Source organism: Bacillus rossius, chromosome 1 (assembly GCF_032445375.1).
Source record: "Bacillus rossius redtenbacheri isolate Brsri chromosome 1, Brsri_v3, whole genome shotgun sequence".
NCBI classification, from domain to species: Eukaryota; Metazoa; Arthropoda; class Insecta; order Phasmatodea; family Bacillidae; genus Bacillus; species Bacillus rossius.
This window is the reverse complement of record NC_086330.1, coordinates 162697698-162715835: the sequence shown is the minus strand read 5'-3', so window position 1 is coordinate 162715835 and position 18138 is coordinate 162697698. Positions and strand designations below refer to the sequence as shown.

The window sequence follows — 18138 nt, the reverse complement described above, 5'->3', positions numbered from 1 at the left end:
AACAAGTCAAGAAACCAATTCACACACTTTGGGAACCATGTCGCCTATAAATTGAGTACATACAGTACTTATGTGGCGAACCAAGTGCAGTTCAAAATATCTCAGCTATTATTTGAAGCTGATATGGGGCATTATACCGGTACAGAGTTTCAACAAGAAGCAGGCTCATCCCAATCTTCAGTGCATAACGAAATTTCCTCACTTAGAAGCGGTACCACTGTTTATTCGCAATCGTCACAGTATGTTCCATCGCCAGAACCACCTGCTCATCCACCTGCTTCAAGCACACCTACACCTGTGCCGCAATATGTTACAGAAACAACTGAAGAAGATGGCAGTACTGTACTTTGTGAAGTTTACCTAGCCAGCTAGTGCAACAATCGCTAGATTGGTCCTTAATTTTGTGAATTTTTTTCCTAATACATTTTCTTTTGTGTGTAAAAAAATAAATTTAATACATTTGTTATATTTGTAAATACTTACTTGCATGTACTGCTGTAAACCTTCACACAATGCTCTGCAGACTTCTGGTATCATTATAGAAATTGTAGCTGTAGACACTCTAAACAAATACATTAAGCTTTTAAAACTGTCACCGGTAGCTAGAAATCGTAAGGTTATAGCTAACTTTGTAGCTATAGGGATTGCTGTTCTCATTGTGCTGTCCTTTCTCTCGATTTTTGGTCCAATTAAGTTTAACAACTCTTCAAAATCACTTTTAGACATACGTGTAAAATTCTGAAATAAATAAGAGTCAAGTTTTAATTCATTACACAAATTCGTGCTGCTTTGATTTCGTCTTTCTAGATAAGCTCTCATCCATAATGTTCTATTTCTTCTTGCACGTCGTTTTAGAATAATTATATGTATTACTATGAACGCGGCAGCCGCGACTTCAACTTCCATGACATACAACGTCGGCGAGTTCCGGCAACACACTGAACTTACTTGACCGTCTAAATGCATATTGCCCATCAACTCGTATTGCTTCAACATTGCCGGAAAAGTTCCTGGCAACATTGGTGGCAAGTATTGTCGGGAAACATGTTGACGGACAATATTGCTGGCCATGTGGGGCAAGAAATTGCCGAATATTGGCCAATTTCTGTTGCTCGTCTAAACGGCCCTTTAGAGGAATAGAAGAAAATAAGAAAATTAACACTGATAAACTCTGAAGTTTACTACGTGAATTTGTTCTTCATAACTATCATTATACCATTCCCCAATATAATGTACCTTTAATATGTAATAATGTAAATACAATATCAATATGCTTTTATTCTAAATATTAGTTCATGAATAAAACATTTTTCAACACCACAGTTAATATTTTTCATTTCTTGTGCATTATTATATTTTGGACCATTCAGACCTAGATTCGGATTCGAGGTACACTCGAACTACTATACTCGAAGTACTCTTTGGGATTCAAATTCTAGATTCGGATTCGAGAAAATTGGTATGGACCCATTACTACTTACGAATTTTGGTGTGAACCCACTGTTAAGCGACCACTGTGACATATTCAAACTCGAAAGACGAGACAGTTTATACAAATAAAAATGCTGTTTTGGAGCCTAGAGACCGTGGTGAAAACATCTGGTTTAGAAATCACTTAAAAAAAAAAAGGCATAATGATAAATTTGAGAAGAGCACAAGCCTTAAAAATGGTTTTATTGTAATCATGCACTACTCGGAAAACTTTTGCAATCTTTTTTTATATTTGTAGAATTGTCTGGAGCTTTTAATACACAACGACGTGTCGGGGTAGTTCCAGAAAGTATCTGACGTTTCAAAATGCAACAGACTAGTTAGGAAGAAGTTATGAAATAGGCAGTTTATTTTCCCCTTACGTCATAACTCATGAGATAATGAGTACAGCTGCCCCCCCCCCCCCCCCACAATTTTTTTCCATCTAAATTTCCTCTCCCGACGCCATTCCTGCGCACGCCTATGCTTTTACAAAAACGCGCGGAGCATAGAAAGCCTAAGAATCATTGACCCGCGATCAGTCACGAACATATCCGAAGTTCGCCGCTCCCACTGACGCGACGAAATAAAGAAGGAACTCCGGTTTGCGAGATTTCATGCATTTCCATTGTTTAATGAGCACTTTAAATGTTTCTAACCTAACCTTACCAAAAACACTCCTTTCCGTATAAAAAAATGAACTAATATTTCCGAGAATTTAATTTCTTTAAAAAAGATTTTACGTATGATTTATAGCAATGAAATAGCATAGCCAATGTTTTATTTTATGTACGGTCACCTTGACTTGAGAAAACTAAACTCTCCAAAAAAAATTAGAAAACGAATGGCTATGAGAATAATTTTCAGGTAACAGACCGAACCTAACCTACAAATAACCAAAACAAGGCGAGGATGCACGATATGGCGGCTGAACGAGGGTCAGTGAGCCTTGCGTACCAGCTGTGGCACCGGGCTGTTCGCCCGCCTGGGCCGCGCCAGAGCGGCGCCGACAGACGCCATCCAGCTCGCCTCGCCGAGGAGAACACTCCCTACCACAAGGCAACGCTCTTATTTTCTTTGGAAAGCAGCGAACTGTGCGGTATTTATCGGCAACATAAAAACCTAAAGTCGTTAACTTTCCAAAGAAAATGTTGGCTACCTTAATTTTTTATTTTTATTTTTTATTTTTTGGTCGATTGTTGCTCGGAATATTCAATATAAATGTTTCAGATTTCACTATTTTCCAATACTGAACTACCAAAACCCAATGTTAAAGTGCTTTATACTATGTTTCCGAACTGAAAAACTGCATTGCTGCAAAGTATGAGTGTCGAAATCATAAAATCAGTTTCAATTGCAAAAAATACACCCTGCATACGTCTTCACAGGTGCACATGACAGCCATGCATATTCCATTGCTACCAAGATAATTTAACACTGTCAACAAATTTTCCAATACTCCGTTAATAGGGCATTCCATACATTCTGAACAAATAATGTATGCACAATTACTTTTAGGTAGATTTCAAAGAAATACTACCTACTGTAGCCGTTACCATAGTGCGACTTTCGGAAAAATGTCTATAGTATTTCGTTTCATGGTCCATAAAACCTAAATCCATCGTCAACTCAAAAGTTATATATATATATATATAATATCACAATTTTGTGGACACAATAACTGCAGCAATTTTTCATAAATCATTTCCAAACTGGTACATAAAATATAAATATGGAAAATCTCGGTCGAGTTCGATAATGGGCAATATCCGACCAAAGAGGTATAAATGGGGAAGGTTCTATGAAAAACAGAAAAATCGCTGTAACTCCCATAGTATGGAAAATATCACATACGTTTGAAAAAGCTATAACTCGTAGGAGTAATACCAAATTCTTTTACCTGAAAAAGTTTTTGTTACGTCCAACCATAACTGCAAGGGGTTTAAAAACAGAAGGGTTGGAGACAAAAAAAAATCATAACTCCCTTTGTAGGCACAACATATAATTCGTATGAATTATGTATTATTCTTAACTTATACTAAAACATCTGTCTGAAACAATTTCTGATTAGACTAACCATTTCTGCAAGGGGTTGAAAAAATAAGGTGTTGAATTTAAAAAAAAATCACTGCCTTAGTAGGCACACTATCAATCCGTTCAAATTATTTGTAATCTTATAATTTTTTTCTAAAACGTTTGTCTGAAACAACTTTTGATGAGACCAGAGGGTTAAATATATTAAGGAATAATATTTTTAAAAAATCATCATTTACGTACCACGTACACTATTGAATCCGTTCTGTTTTATTGTAAAACCCCTAATTATTATCAACTTTCGTCCGAAATAAATTTTTATACGACCAATCATTACTGCAAGGGGTAGAATAAACAAGGGTTGGAGGGGAAAAAAAATTCATAACTCCCTTCGTATTCACACCATCAAATTGGTACAAATTGTTTGTAAATATTATAATTTTTATCTAAAACTTTTGCCTGAAACAATTTTTGATTAGACGAACTATTGCTTGAATGGGTTGAAAAAATGAGGGATTAGAATTGAAAAAACATCCGTAAAATTTTTTTCATAAATATTATAATTTTTACTAAAATCTTTTGTTTAAAATTTTTTTGATATTACAAACCATAACTGCAAGGGGTTGAAAAAAAACTGGGCATGAAATAAGAAAATAAATAAGACTTCCCTACCTTTTTTCTATCGAATTAATGTTTATTTTAATTTAACTTTTTTAATACGGTTGACAATTTTTAGCTAACGTAAATTTTATGTAAAAAATCATTACTGCAAGGTGTGGAAATAACAAGGGTAGAAAGACAAAAAAAAACATTTTTTTTTTAATAGACATACAATCAAATCCATTATAATTTATTCTGTAACTTCTAAATTTTATCTGAATCTTTTGGCTCAAACGATTTTTGATGAAACGAACTATTACAGTAAAAACTAGGTTTGAAATTATGTGTGTATATGTGTGTGTGTGAATGTGTATATATATATATATCTAATATATAAAATTCTCGTGTCACAGTTTTCGTTGCCATACTCCTCCGAAACGGCTTGACCGATTTTGATGAAATTTTTTGTGCTTATCCGGTATCTATGAGAATCGGCCAACATCTATTTTTCATCCCCCTAAATGTTAGGGGTAGTCCACCCCTAAATTTTTTTTTTATTTCCAGTTTTTGGTAGGAAATCACCATGGCAACGGCTGTTGCTTTGTTGATGCTTCATTCGTCTCTATGGCAACGGCTATTTCATTGTTAGTGCAGTCCTCATCACCGTTGAAATTTTGCAAGTACTTTAAATATCAAAAATGGCCCTTTTTTTTCAAGTATATATATTTTACAGACTTGAAACTTCACAGTAATGTTCCTTATGTTACGCAGGATGACATTTTCCGAAAATTAGATCCCATAGCATAGGTGGTTAAAACCAGGCAACAGTGGGTACTTTGTCTGCATGAGAACAGTATTTTGCATTGTTCATGCCTTCTGCATCTCCATGGCAACAGGCATCGCGCGGCAGTGGCGTACCCACAACGAGGGGCATGTATTATGAGCGGCGCAAGAGTGATCTGCCTGTAGACTGCCGTAGCGAAGTACGGGTACATCAGTTTTTTGTTGCGTGCACGAGTCGGGAAACCATCGGTACATTATACAGCATTGTAATAAATTTTCACGGAATTTTTTATTATTTACCATTACTGTAAATGGGAGATGTGGCATAATTCTTTTTCCATTAGTATAGCCGTGCGAAGCCGGGTCGGGCAGCTAGTATATATATAAAACTTCCTTGGTATCAAAATCGTCTGAATGTATTAATAACGATCTTAATATTACCTTTAACCTTTGTCCAAAAAAATTTTATACGACCATGTATTATTGCAGGGATGAAAAATAGTGTTTGGATGACAAAAATAACTGCATAACTAGCTAAGAAAGCATAATAAGAAATTCGTTAAGACATTCAATGTTAAATGTATAAAGTTAAAAACATTCCAAATATTTTCGCTGCATGGAATATGAGAAAATGTTAAATCGATCTTCTTTGAATATTGGCGAATATATATATATATATATATATATATATATATATATATATATAGTTTTGTACATTAAGTTCTTAAAATATTGCAGGAATTTATAGAAGTTTCCAAAACATTTCCAGAAGAACAATAGTTACTTCGAAATATACCTACGCCTGTAGGCTGTGTCGAAAGGGATTTTTTTTATTATTATTTACGTTATTACGTTAAAGACATTTATATGTTATCTTTATATTTTTTAATTAATTTTGAATATTGACATTTAAAATCGCACAGTTTTTTTTTACTTTCATGTTGCGCCTGTTCAGTTGCGCCCCCTGCTCCCTGAAACCACACAACCAGCCCTTGTGCGCGGGTCGATGTTCTGACGAGCAGCGCGCGGTCGCACGTCGGCTGAGGGCCACCTCGTCGGAACCATACAGCCAGGAACTGTCAGCAGATGCCGTGCCGTGACGTAGTTGAAGTCACGTTTTGAAACCCGCCATCGCCATATTGTCACGATCAAAACATTGCGCGAATTGTTATTGACCACGTCTTATCAATGGTTAGAAAGTATAAATTAAAATCTCCGTCGTTAAAAAAACAGAGTTACTTACACAAAATACAGTCATTTAAAACTGTTTACACAATGCGAACACGACACTTCAGCCATACCATCAGCTGTACCATCAGATGTACCATAAGACGGTTTTCAAGCGGTATTAGTGTCATACCCCGTCCTTTTTTTTTAATTACTAGCCACAGCTTTAAGTAAGTATTTATAATTAATTTTCATGGATGACTCTACAAGACTCATGACCTAGTGTAACTATTACGTCATATGCAATCGCCAGCGTGAAATAAACAGGTTACATTCTCCTGGTGGTTACAAACTGGATTTGATTAATACTACACTATAACAACCTAATTAACATTAAAATGGAAAATTATTTACGCTCTGTCATGTCAATTATTAGGACTAATAGTTCGCAATAATATAATCAGGGTGAGTCTGAATTCGACTGACTAACTTCGGCTGCAGATTCATCACGACACAATAAGTTGAAAAACCTCGATACGACATGGTCAGAAGTGCTTTCCAAGGCTGGTATACGTCTACCCTTTCATTCCCATTGATACCATATGGCAACACAAATTTTAAACCTCTCTTGTGAATGCAAATATAAATATAAATATAAAGGAAATTCTGTTTTCCAATGGTTGCCATATGGCCACATCCTCAAAATGTATATAAATATTATTAAATTTCTTTTTATTTAATATAATTGTAATTCTAGATATATATTCATCCGTATTTTACCTATGAATATTTTTTCTATTTTCAATAATTTGGGACTGAACAACATTTTTACTGTGAATAATAAAGTAATTATTAAGAACACTGAGCGTGAATGTAGTTCTAAAACCACTGCGAATTTTTTCGCTGTAGCGAAATTATTTCATTGAAATAGTAGCACGCCACAAAAATATGTGCTAAATAAAGGTATTATCAACAGTTAAAAATTTTGGTAACAGAACATCAAAAAAAAAAAATTCAGAAATATCTTACATAATAGTAATAACGATAAAATGAAATAAAAACATGGCGAGCGGGATCGACCCTTACGGGGCGCCTGGCTGGAACACTAAACGGCTTAGAGATACCTGGTTGTTAACGCGCCATTTACAAACTACTTAAAGTATTTTTAACAGTGTCTCATTACGAATAGCATTTAAGTGCCATTGCGTTTGTTTGTACAGGTGTTTATTTCATAGTTTCCTCTTTAACGTGTATTTGATGGATAGCGGAAAAAGCTGGAGTTTTCACGGACGTTTTCACGGACGTTTTAGGTATGAAAAATTCTACACACAGTATTATAAATGGTGAAGGAGCTTTTATCTTTATTCCAGCTTCAAATAATAGGTTCGCCGGTTAAAGTCCCATAGAGGCGCATTACCGACGCGAAGACAGCACGCCAGTTCTGCGCCTGGCGCGTAGAGGCTGTGAGGCGGTTATACGCGAGTCATTGTCGTCAGGGGCGTATCTGTGACAGTGAGGCGGGACGATAAGCGCGGCGGGTGCTTCTAGCGCGGTGTCGCCTCTGGACTGGCGCGCAGTCTTCTCGTCGTGCACAGGGCAACTACCATATATGAGCGGTAACCATGACATTACACGGCCGATAAATGAAGATAAAGGTGCTTTCAATAATTTGTACCGGTTGTTTCATGACTAAAAAATAACTCGGAAAACACGCCTTTTAGCCATTTTAACAGTGTAGAAACTTAATACGGAAACCAAACTACTAATCATCCTCCAGCGAATTCTTAAATGCTTTTCGCAAACAGACCCCAATCGCATATCTTGAGTAGTTCTCAAATCGCGTAGTTTTTCCTGGAGCTCTTCACACCGCATGTGTCTCTAGGTACGGCACGGACACGGAGACGGATCTCCAGGACCATGTCACTATCCGTCTGCCGCTAGCACGGAATGGTAACAAGTCGCAACCAGGGAAATCGCATTTCATAGTTACGAAATACTAATTTAATTTTTTAAAAAATGGGTGCGTGTACTTATGTACGCGCGTGAGAAGTTATACTTCTTTGGCATCATTAAAAAATAGTTTTTAATTGCATGCAAATAATTAATTACAATAAAATAATAAAAGGGCCGGAAAAAGATAGTCAATACAGTCAATAAAGTTCAGTTTAAATTTGAAAAAATTAAATAAATAAAATTTTGAGAATAATAAATATATATGACATAATTTGTACTAAATATTAAAATATTCTTAATTTTAAACATTTATTATTGATTATTTAATATTTTAAAAGAAAATAAATAAATTTAATTATAAATTTAAAAATTTAATTTAATTTTATTCATTTTTTAAATATTTTGTATTTTCTTAATTTAATATTCACTTTTAATTTTTATCAAAAAGTTTTCATTAAATGTGTTCATTTATTTTTATAAATATTTATTCTTTAATTCAATTTAATAATAAATATTAAAAATTGATATTTTAATTTGATGTTCGATTTTAATTTTTACAAAAATTTTTTATTAAAAATTTTATTAAATTTATTTCTTTATTTTGTAAGTATTATATAACCAATAATAAATATTTAACATTAATAATTTAATACTATTTAGTAATAATTATATTTAAATTTATATCAATAAATAATACATACGGATCGTTAACCTCAATTATATTGGAGCACTTGGAAAAGTATATAAGCACAATTTTTTTACTAATATTTACGAATAGTAAATAATATTAATCAAAATATTCAATTAAAATCACTACTGAATATAATTTACTAGCACATATATAATTCGCACCTGTATGAAACTAAAACACGTGTTGTGAATGTAGAAACTAGAAACACGTGGATAAATATTATAAATATGAAAACAGCGATCAGAGGCGACGAGCGTGCCAACATGCGCGACTAATAGAGGTTCTATTTCTATTTTGTTGGTAGCTTTTTTTCGAGACTTAATGAGCGATTTAGCTGGCAGCTTCAACCTGTTAATTTTGTGTTACAGTGATGCGCGCCCATCTTAAAATTTCACTCTCATCATTTTTTTTTTTTTCATAAAGCGCCTAAAGAAGTATAACTTCAAAAATACATTTATATATTAAGCTTCCATACAAAAGCGCGGGCAGAATTTACAATAATATAAACATTAAAGACAAACTAGCAATAGAACCTTGAAATAATTTTTAACGTATTTGGGACATAAACAAACCTGTTGGTCGCACAGAAGAGCTCAGCACTGCCTCCTGTAGGAGCTAGTACTCACCTGTCGCACGGGGGCGGCGCCTCCAGCGCGGAGCACGCCAGCAGCGGCAGGAGGCAGAGGCAGAGGCAGCTCGCGCCGGTCATGACGAGGGCCGCCGGGTCGAAGTCGTCGTCGCCGGCGGGCGGGGCGCGCTGATATACCGCTGCGGCTGCGGGGAGGGAGGACACAGCACGTCGTGAGGGAGGGGGCGCCCTTGCGGACCTGGTCAGGGCCGCCCCCTCCCGTGCACCCCTCCCCCTCTCGACCGCAGACCCGAGAGGGTTGAGGTCGTCGCCCCGGCGCGGCGCGGCGAGGCTATTAGGGCGGTATTCCAAGACGTTCTGGTGAGGTAGCGAATAACTACAGCACTGTTGGGATACGACCGTAACCTAACTTCATGAACAAGTCCAAACTGAATCCCGAAGCTAGAAACTGGTTCCAACACATTCTAGCGAATTTTTGGAACCATTGATACAATTATTGTTACTGCAAAAATCCAGAGATAGCAGCAGCGTTTTACGAATTAAATAGTGTTATTTTAATATTTTCTTGAAGTACTATGTAAGTAACGATTTTTTCTTGTTATGGCCATTAAAGTGTACAAAATGTATTCCAGGATAGTTTCGCTATCATTAAGATTCATTTGGCACACCAATACGCTTGGTAGGTTCCGCGATATTCACAGAATTGAACACATACAGTTAACGGCGCTCGACACGGGTCTGCCATCTGGACGAAATCAACGTAAAAGTGAGCTCTGAGCATGCGTGAAAATCGGGCAACAGATCGGCAACGGATGTGACCCCAAAATCAGTTCCCTAAAAATAAGGCACTGGCCGTGTCCCATGTAAGGGTTTGGGAGCTGTTTTGTGCACTAGGAATACGGTTAGGGTACTGATGTGTCTTGGAATACCAGCCTAAAATACTCGGAAAGGAGTTCCCAATCGTAAAATGACGATCATCGGAAGATTGTGCGTGTTTGCTATTCTAAGTTCCGTGTGGCGTCTCAATTCTCGGTGACCACTGATCGCGAGAGCCCTATAAGCTATGTATTCACTCATTCCCGGTCATTCCCGGTTTACGTACTGCTTACAACACTATTCTTAAAGTAAATTTAAATATATTCAGTCTCCACTCGTCTAAGGTAAAAAATGGCGGATTGGGTTAGGTCATGGAGTTGAAACTCAAAGCGAAAAAATATTGTGTGTTAAAATATTTCCAAATACTAATTGTTTTCGTTTCGAAACTTAGTACAATTTTTTTTAAATCAAACAATTAAATACTAAAACATTGTTTAAGGTTGCTAGATTATTCAGTGTTAACCTTTTCTGGCCTAGCTTCATCAGCATACTCGGGTTTGTTTAGTGATATTATTTTTGTGCAACCCCCGATCCGAGCGAGACAAGCGCTGGTCGTTCTTTGGACGACTCTTTGCAGCTACGTACACAAACACAATCTGTCAGTCCGTTTGTGCCTGATGATGGGAGCAGCAGTCAGTTCCCGAAACGTTGCAACAGTGTTTGCGTAGAAAGCCTGCGGTGTTCATCCGTCCTGTCGTCGTGGTGTTCTCCATACTGTCTGTTAAATGTTGTGGTTGGATTCGTATGTACGTTGGCATGTCATCCAAGTATTGTACTTCATGTTTGTTGTTTATTGTACGTACAGTGTCTCGTCGCTGACCGCCCATTGTGTTATAATTTTGCCGACTAAATTGTTTCTAGAACTATCTGTGCAGGTCTGGAATTAGACTTAAACCGAAATTTACTTGTACGTTGAGTGTTTATGTATTAATCTTTGTTGCCTATTATTGAGGTTATTCTGTGACAACCATTCTAAACGTATGACGTATAACGCATGTCCTTGATTTTTTTTGTAAAAACACTACGGTCGAATTTATACTACTGTAGACATGACAAAGGTTTTTTGCACGAGTAAAATCTATTATAGTCAGTGATCTACAGTTTGGCGCATTCTATAATCCGGCACTAATCGAGCCACTCACCTACTTTCTTTCCGGCCTGTAGCTTTTTTTCCCCACCGGATTAGATACCATGTTTAGGCAAAACTATGAACGTACAATGTACAGCCATAGAGAAGGTATTTGAAACTTGTTGGAGAATTAATTGAATTTTGTATTATTTTTTACGTGTAACATCTTAGCTCTTGGTATACGACATTTCGTAGGAGTAATTTCGTGAATGGAACGGAAGGCGTTTGGAACAGGAATGTGTAACCACGGTGCTGCAATCTAAGGCAATGGCGAGATCCAAAGTTCTCAAACCAAAGGGAAACTTTATAGTATTAACTGTTTGGTGAATTGTAACAAGATGGGTAGATTTTAATAAAATTCCTGGTAAAAAATCAGGATCAAAGCCGGGGTTTATTATTTTTTTTTTCAATTCTTTCCCGCTTTTATCGGAGCCGTTGCATTATATAGTTTAAAATTTCGGTCTGCTAATCAAATAATTCAATAGTCAACTAGTTTCTCCGGCAGCGAATCTAGAGACGAGTGCGGAAACTGCGTGTAATTCGCGTCAACGTATTGAATTTAAAACTCAATTTTAGTATATTTATCACGGTTGGCATTATTTAAATGAACTCTACGTTATATTTCGAGTCCAAGTTTTGTATTTTATGTGTATCTGCAACATGAGGACATATGAATATTCTCGGTATCGAAATTAGATGTTACACACTTCTGGCGAGTTCTGAAACCTCGCTTGCATGTTTTTTTTTCTGTTTAACTATATTGGGAAATTGTAAATCTGGGGCCATTTTGTTCCAGAAAGTACAGAAAAGGTCAAATTCCAGAGCCTCTATTTAGTAGTGATGCAAAAATTTTTTCTACAAACAAAGACACCAAACTTTGCACAAAAATTGTTTAATTGATTATAAATAACTAGTTTAAAAAAAAACCATAAACGTTTAGGCAGCTGTTTTTTATATAAATAAAACCATGTCAATAACGGGACCACCTGGCCAAGGTCTCATCTGGTAGGTTTCGCGTTCTAACTCCACTGACCTTCAACGGCGTAAAGCATTCTTTCCTCGCGGTCGCTGGCAAGACGACGAGACCTCCGGAGAAGTAAATCTGGGAATGGGGAAGGGGGGGTTGTCCTTTACTGGTTTTGCTTAGAGACGACGGGACCGTGAACATTACAGTGGGCCTGGAGTTTATTCAGGGTTGTATCCGTGCTAGTGAGCCCTTTGGCGCGCTCATTCTCTCTTCTCTCGATATTTTACGTAAAAATAGTTGTGTTGACGTTCCATTTTCCCTGATTTTTGTGGTAATGAACAGTCGAACTAGTTCAATAGACACACATTAAACATTGATTACAAGTATATGTGTGTACAATTAGAATATATACGAATGAGATTGAATTCAACTGAGAATAAAAAATAAATATGTTGAAAACATTTTTACGATTTGTAGTGTAAAAGTGCTTATCAAGGCTGATATACGTCTTTTAAGTTGGGACTGTACACTTTGCTCACTGCAAATAATATAGAAAAGTGTTTAAGATGGCAAACTTAGTGTCTGAAAACTTTTTAAATGAACAAAGTTTTACAACCACTGCAAAACTTGTCGCTGTCTCATATGATTTCATTGAAATAATACTAGGTAACACCTTTATTCCCCATAAATCTTTGTAACGCAGAAGTAAAGTATGGTTTTAAAAAGAGAATTATTAATCCCCATGTCAAATTAATTGTATTATTTAATGAAATGTTTTATTCAAAATACCTTTTTAGACGTTTACTTCACTTGAGAATCAATGCCCCTAATTTGTAGCTACTCTAGCATACAAGGTTTCGTGCGTGTTGCAAACCTGGTAGGCGTTACAGTTTTCTCTCGTTAAAAATTTGACGTTAGCATTTCTAGAGTTTGTATTATGAGGTTATGGGTAGTAACATATGTGCCTTTTTTCAACTTTACACTATCCAGAAGATTATTGTGCCATTTTTAATGTTGTATTCATGTAATTAGCTGATGTACATGTGCTTCGCTACGGAAGTCTACAGGCAGAACTCTTACACTGCTCGTTGTATAGACAAACTCTCTCTTTTTGGTATCACAGATTAACGCCAAAATACCACAGAGGAATGTTTCAAAACGCGAATTACTTTATACTGAATTTGGATCGAAACTGTAATATCAACCGTCTCATACGACTGCAGTAAGGGAAGGGATGAAATATACTGCAAATAAATTCTAACTATTGTATCAAACATGATGAAAAAATATGCGAAGTGTTTTAGAGTTATCTGGCTCTACTTTATTTGTTAACAGTCTTCATACAGAATAGTGAGGGTTTGGCAATTTCTAAAAAATTAAATTAAACAAAAACTAAATCAAATTAGGAGGAAATCATTATGTACCAAATTTCACTGTGATCTAAGCCTTACTGTCTCCGCGCTACACGAACGACAGATAAACTCAGTTTTTTATTATTATGGATATACTACCAGTTGTTCAGCTATAACTTCTAAGGTGTGCATGAATTTATATATATAAATTGTATGTGTATGTATAATTATATGCGAGAAAAGAATGGTTATTTTCATGTTATTACTGAAGGTGGAAAATCAATAATCAATAATCTGGTACGATTGAGTTGAAATTGCCATGTAAGTATAAATTTATTTTTTTATTAAGTGTTATTAAAACGTAAGATTTAAGTATTTTCTCTACACAGAAAAAATTTTCAGCACTTTTACAAAAAATGCCTTTGTAAACAAGTTGCCAAGAAATAGTTTGTTATACTACAAAAAAGATACTGTAAATTTTTACAACACATGGCTATGATTATTTTTGCATATATTAAATACTTTTTCGAGATAATACGGAATATTTATTACGAAAATTGTGGCATAATTTTATATTTTAATAATTGATGTTTTATTCAAACATTTTTTCAACACCTGGTAAAAATAATCGAATATTTAGTAAAGATACTTTATTTTGCTTAATTATGCTTATTAATGTGCGCAGTTAATACTGGAAAGATTTTGCAGGCACTGGGACAACACAAAGCATAAATGCCTGCGTAAGAATCCGAACCCAGTATTACTGCATACACTATTTTGTATTAATACAGTTGGTTTCATGTAAATTACGAATTTACAAATTTCTGTAATTTTACATGAATATTTCTATTCCATTTACAAAGAAACTTACTGTGTATATATAATTAATTATGCCCTTTCAGCAAGGGACGATTCAAATGCAAAATACCCAACAAGAGCCTTGTTAAGTTTGGTCTCAAATGAATGGAGAATGGATAAGTTTTTAACACCAAACGCTGTTACAACATCTGGTCGCATTTTAACGAAAATGTGATCTTAACGACATAGTCATGAGTAACGACGTCAAAAATTGGCCCACACAAAGCTCACTTCATAGCTAAATGCATTATTTTTATACTTTAAACCCCAAAATAATTTCTGTATATAAGTTCAAATTAATGTGTAGTCAATAGGACTGCCATCGACTGTGTGCTCCAATCTCAAAACATTTGTTTGCTCCAACGCCTAATCAAACTCGTCAACATTCGTAACCATGTACTCTTAAACTCTGAATAAACCATAACATTTTTAACTGCTCACATTGGTCGCGGAGCTGCGCAAATAGCATTCTGGTCAGTGTATTCTAATACAGTCCTGCACGTGAATGTGACAAAGGTATTAACGGCTTACAATTCAATAAATTATTTGTTAGCCACAAATATTTGAAAGGAAACCTTATGAGCTGACAGGAAACAGCCATTAAATGTGTAATCAAATATTTCCTTATTAATACTTATTTGGCTTCTCCACAATGTGTTCACAAGTAGTATAATTTATGTGCAGCACGAATAAAATTCTTCCTTCCATAATATTGTCTGGAGTTCAAAAACAATACTTCATGTTAACAATAACTGACACACAATATATGTTCTTAAAATTTCCAGCACAGTTTACGAGTGGATTTCGTTTCTTTGGAATGCAACAACAGTTCCGAATTCCCTGGCTGGAAAACACGTACATTTACAGTAACGTCACACTTCCTCAAAACGAATGGCCAGTCTGTCAAAGGAAATTGTGAATAACGTAATTTTACCCTGATTTCATATTTACCAGCTGAGCGTAGTGTTATCTGGGTGGCTGGGTGATACAAACACCCGCGGAATAGACAGGAGTGCTGAGTTGCAGCCCACCCGTGACGGTCATCTATGGAATGGAGCAGTGACGGAATGCTGTGTCGAGGGAAAACGAGAGTTCCCCGAGAAATCCTATCCACCATCGCAAGTGTTAATTTGTGCATGCAGTGAAAGTATGTATACTGGACATGAATAAGAAAGGGTACAATAAATTATTTACCATTACTCACAATAAAATACACATGTAATTTTTTTTACTATTAAAATATTTTTAACATATCCATATCCAAATATGAAAAATTACACTATTTTTTTGTTGCACTCTTGTATAAAAATAAATTTCTTAGGGAAAGATGATAAGGCACGGCCAGTTTCTGAAGTTGACTGAGCAACTCACCACACAACTTTCACGTAAACTAAACACTGACTTCTAAATCATCAAGAGTTTTAATTAAGCAGCGTCTATCATTACGTTGTAACTAAGTATTTTCCGAAGCCTGGACTCTAATACCTCATTCAAATGAATAAACATACAGAGCAAAGATTAATTTGTAGATTGGGTTTTGAATAATAATAAACTAATGACGCTTCGTATTCCACATTACGGGCCAGATTGAAACACCATCGAAGGTATTTTGATTAAAGTACAGACGTTATCGACTTTTATGAATGATACGTATATAAGTTAAAGGGGGTTAGAGATTTTGTAAAGATTTGCTGTCTTTCAGCTATTATATGAATGAAACAGAAACAGGGATGAAACTGTCGAAATAGTTGAACATTTCGGCGGCATTTTTCGTAAAGGTACAGAACATATTTCGAAGATTAAATGCATGACTTTGCGGCACCTCAATATAACAAGAATTTGGGTAGGTTTAGGGATGGGTTTAAAAACCACGCAAGGACGCAACAGCGCAACATGCAACCAAACGCATGAAAACCACAGTCTTTATAAAGCAATCAAGTCGCAAAACGTCACCAACTACATAACTTAATATTTTAAAACAGTAGAACAAATGTATACACTGTGCTTCTTTAAATAATTCATATTTATCAAGAAAACAAGAGCAATTTTGCTGATACATTTATAAACAAACGGCTGCCATATTGGTACCTGTAGTACTCTGAAATCCCCCTTCCCTTTTGGCTTCACCCCCCTCGACTATAATCGGACCTTATGCTCCATCTGTATATTTTCCTAATCTCTGGTGTAGACTACAGAAGATAGCTCATCGTTATTCTCAACACCCCTCTCCTTCCTTCCTTCCTTCCTTCCTTCCCTAGAGACCTTCGGACGTTCCTGGGTTCCAGATATCCTTTTAAAGGTTATAAAGGCGCAAGACAGACTCCGAGAAAGATCGTTGATTGGCAGCGTCCACCATGTTTGTAACGTGCGAGAATATTTACAATGACGATTCATGGATCGAAACTGTGTCTTCAAAGTAGGAAAGGGAGGGAAACCATAATATCAATCGCACTTGTGTGGTGAGTATAGCAAACATATATATATTTATATATAAGTGTAGCAAACATATATATATATATAAACACATTCTATTCAGGATTATTCACGACGAGTTACCGCCACTCGCAGTGCTTATTCTTTTTATAATTTGGTGCCAAAAAGCTCTAAAAATGATATAACTATATACTACATTATCGTTCGTTCAAAATCTTAAATCTCCGAGATGTAACACCGTATGCTTCGAAATTTTGACACAACGTTGCATTCGAATAGGAGAGTGTTTTTAGATAGGTACCTATGCCATACCTGTGACAGGTAAAAATATATATAGGTAAAAACATAGATTTTTAATATTTTACAGCTATAGTGGCATATAAAGATATGTATAGAGAGATAGAGATATATTTGGAGATATAGACATAGAGATATAGAGAGTGAATATAGATATAGAGAGGTAGATGCATATGTAGGTACATAGAGAAATAAAGGTATAGATATATAGAGGTACTATACATATAGAGATATAGAGAATTAGAGAGATAGAGAAAAACTTTGTATGTATGTACCTATTTCAAACAAATAACAAAAAAAAATTGACTGAGGCATTGCAACGCATACCGGGCATTAGCTACTTTCAAATAAACTTGCGTCCTATTCATAGTTTTCACCGAGTAATTATAATAATTGAAATGAATGACGTACAGTGAACAGTCCGACGTATAGGGATGTATGAAGGACTTTATTTCCCAAAGGACTGCACAAACACGTGCAGAACCCGTGTCATGCACGCCGCCACGGGAATTAAAGACAAATGTGCAGGGACGTAGAGCAATGCGTGCGGTTTAACGTGTATGTCAGTAGACGAAAACATTTCTGAGCAAATTTTGTAAGCTTGTTCACGCATTTTAGATGCTCAGATGTAAACAATACAATTTGATAAAACTTCACTGTTTTCATCTCTGACTGAATGTTTTTTTTATACTGTATGTCATTTTTCTAACGATTGGAATTTATGTGTGGATATTGGGAATAGGATCCACATTCATATGACGTATTTTACTCCAGAAGATGAAAGGAATATGCCCTATGACTGGCGGTAAAACCTCGTGAATTAAACCTGTATTTTTCCCAAAGTAGCAATCGTAGATGTAAAATACATGCTTTTAAAGAAAAGTAACTCAGCGGTTACATAACGTTGGACGCCTCCTTATCAGCTCTCATGGCTGCTGG

At 35.7% G+C, this 18138-nt stretch overlaps 1 protein-coding gene across 6 annotated transcripts in view; it reads right to left on the bottom strand.

The window, feature by feature from the left end:
* The window catches only part of LOC134527076 (trehalase-like), a 302312-nt gene that overhangs the window by 45903 nt on the left and 238271 nt on the right, over positions 1-18138 (bottom strand). For 4 of the 6 annotated variants that reach the window (XM_063359415.1, XM_063359412.1, XM_063359414.1 and 1 more), the window contains one exon: positions 9325-9472. The exons of the other annotated variants lie outside the window; for them this stretch is intronic. In XM_063359415.1, the coding sequence (XP_063215485.1) occupies positions 9325-9407 (83 nt within the window). In that variant the 5' untranslated portion in view covers positions 9408-9472. The remainder of the gene's footprint in view (positions 1-9324; positions 9473-18138) is intronic. 6 annotated transcript variants of the gene reach the window in all.